A 1,656-nucleotide genomic window follows, 5' to 3' on the forward strand; every position below is an offset into this window, starting at 1 on the left:
TGAGGAGGTGTGTCCTGGGGTGAAGAAGAACTCCTCATGCTGGAGGCTTACTCTCCATTCCACACTCAGTGCATCAGATCTTCATCCACTTCCTTCTCTCCAGTCTCCAAGACTCTGACCTCCTTGGCACCTGGCCTCACCTGGAGGCTCCATCAAGTCCACAGGTAGGTGGCAGACTATGGAGATCACCACAACCTGGGGTCCCAGGGAGCTGTGGGACCTGGCCAGGTCCATCTCTACATGTCCTCCTCTGGGTGTCCATTCTTTCTGATTCTCTGTCAGGGTGTGTAACACTGTGCCTTTGATACAAACATTCTTCAATAAACATTCTCTGCCCACTGTATTTCTCATGTGGTTCTTTGTTCTCATTACTGACCAGCAATATGCTCCCATGCACATCTTCTACCCAGTCTTCTTCGGAGCCTCCTATATTAGTCCCTAGTGCAGTGTGCATCATTCTGTCTGGTCTGCTTGGGAAGCCAACCTGAGCCCACCCAGCACGGGGCAGTGGAGAATCAAGGCAGTAGCTTCTTAGGTAACTTTGAGAATCTGGAAAAAAGGACAACAAAGAGTGCACAATACAGGTGATATGGCTTAGCTTAGCCACACACTTGCAAAATCAGAGCTGAGCTGCAGAGGACTTCAGCATGAAGAGAGGCTGGGGGCTCTCAAGGCCTTTAAGGGGTGTACTTGCTTGGAGCATTTAACACAGGAGACTGCCTTGTTATGGGAGGGCCAGGAAACAAGCTTGAAATACTTTCTGTTCTCTAGGTCCTAAAGCCTTGGGTACCACGCCAAGATGTTCTGAAAACTGATCTGAAACTCATGCAGGGTTGCTTGAGAAGCCTGCAGCAAGGGACAGGGAGACATGATCAAGCCTCAAGTTGGAAGTTCTGTGGAGAAGTGGTCCAGACAGCTCTTCAGATGGGTGCCAGCTGGGAATTGAAGGCAGAAGGTCAACACAGCACAAGGAAAACAAGGCAGGGAGGAAGGGGAACCAACTACAAACAGGGAGTAGGAGGTGCTCACACCCACGCACACTGTGTTTCTATACACACATGCTATGTATACATTGTATATGTATATGAGTACACACTACATATACAGACATACACACTTTGTATCTGCAACAAATACACTGTGCATAATGCATATACTCTTTTTATACCTATACAAACTCTACATGCACACAAGCACACTGTGCATGAGCATATGAACAGCATATGCACAAATATTCACACATACAAACACATTCTACACATACCCACATAAATCACACACATGGTCTTGATGTGGGGTGGGTGGTACAGAGAATATTACTTACATGTTCTAAGCACCAGTTAGACAGTTTCTCTGAATCTATGTCCTCATTGGTTGTGGGACTCTGAAGTCTATACACAAGCGGTTAGGAAACCAGGATCATAGGATGAGCGCACATACATGAGTTGGAGGCCCATGAGGATGGATTGAGGCATGTGTCCACTTCTATTGGGGATGAGGTTTCTGTGGGAGGGAGGGCTCCTTGTGACAGGAGGGCTCCTGGATGCACATGCTTGACCAGGGGTCAGGGAAGCTAGACAAACCAACTTTCAGTTACTGATCCACAGCAGCAGAGATGAGTTAATAGGCCTGTGTGTGTGTGTGTGTGTGTGTTTA

General features: G+C 47.6%; 1 protein-coding gene across 1 annotated transcript in view; it reads right to left on the reverse strand.

The window, feature by feature from the left end:
* LOC116101380 (keratin-associated protein 5-5-like) overlaps window positions 1-234 on the reverse strand; it is a 92,189-nt gene extending 91,955 nt beyond the window's left edge. The window contains exon 1 of the mRNA XM_031384960.1: window positions 141-234. Coding sequence (XP_031240820.1) covers window positions 141-234 — 94 coding nt within the window. The remainder of the gene's footprint in view (window positions 1-140) is intronic.
* Window positions 235-1,656: the final 1,422 nt, after the last annotated feature.

The sequence above is a fragment of the Mastomys coucha genome, unplaced genomic scaffold (genome assembly GCF_008632895.1).
Source record: "Mastomys coucha isolate ucsf_1 unplaced genomic scaffold, UCSF_Mcou_1 pScaffold21, whole genome shotgun sequence".
NCBI lineage: Eukaryota > Metazoa > Chordata > Mammalia > Rodentia > Muridae > Mastomys > Mastomys coucha.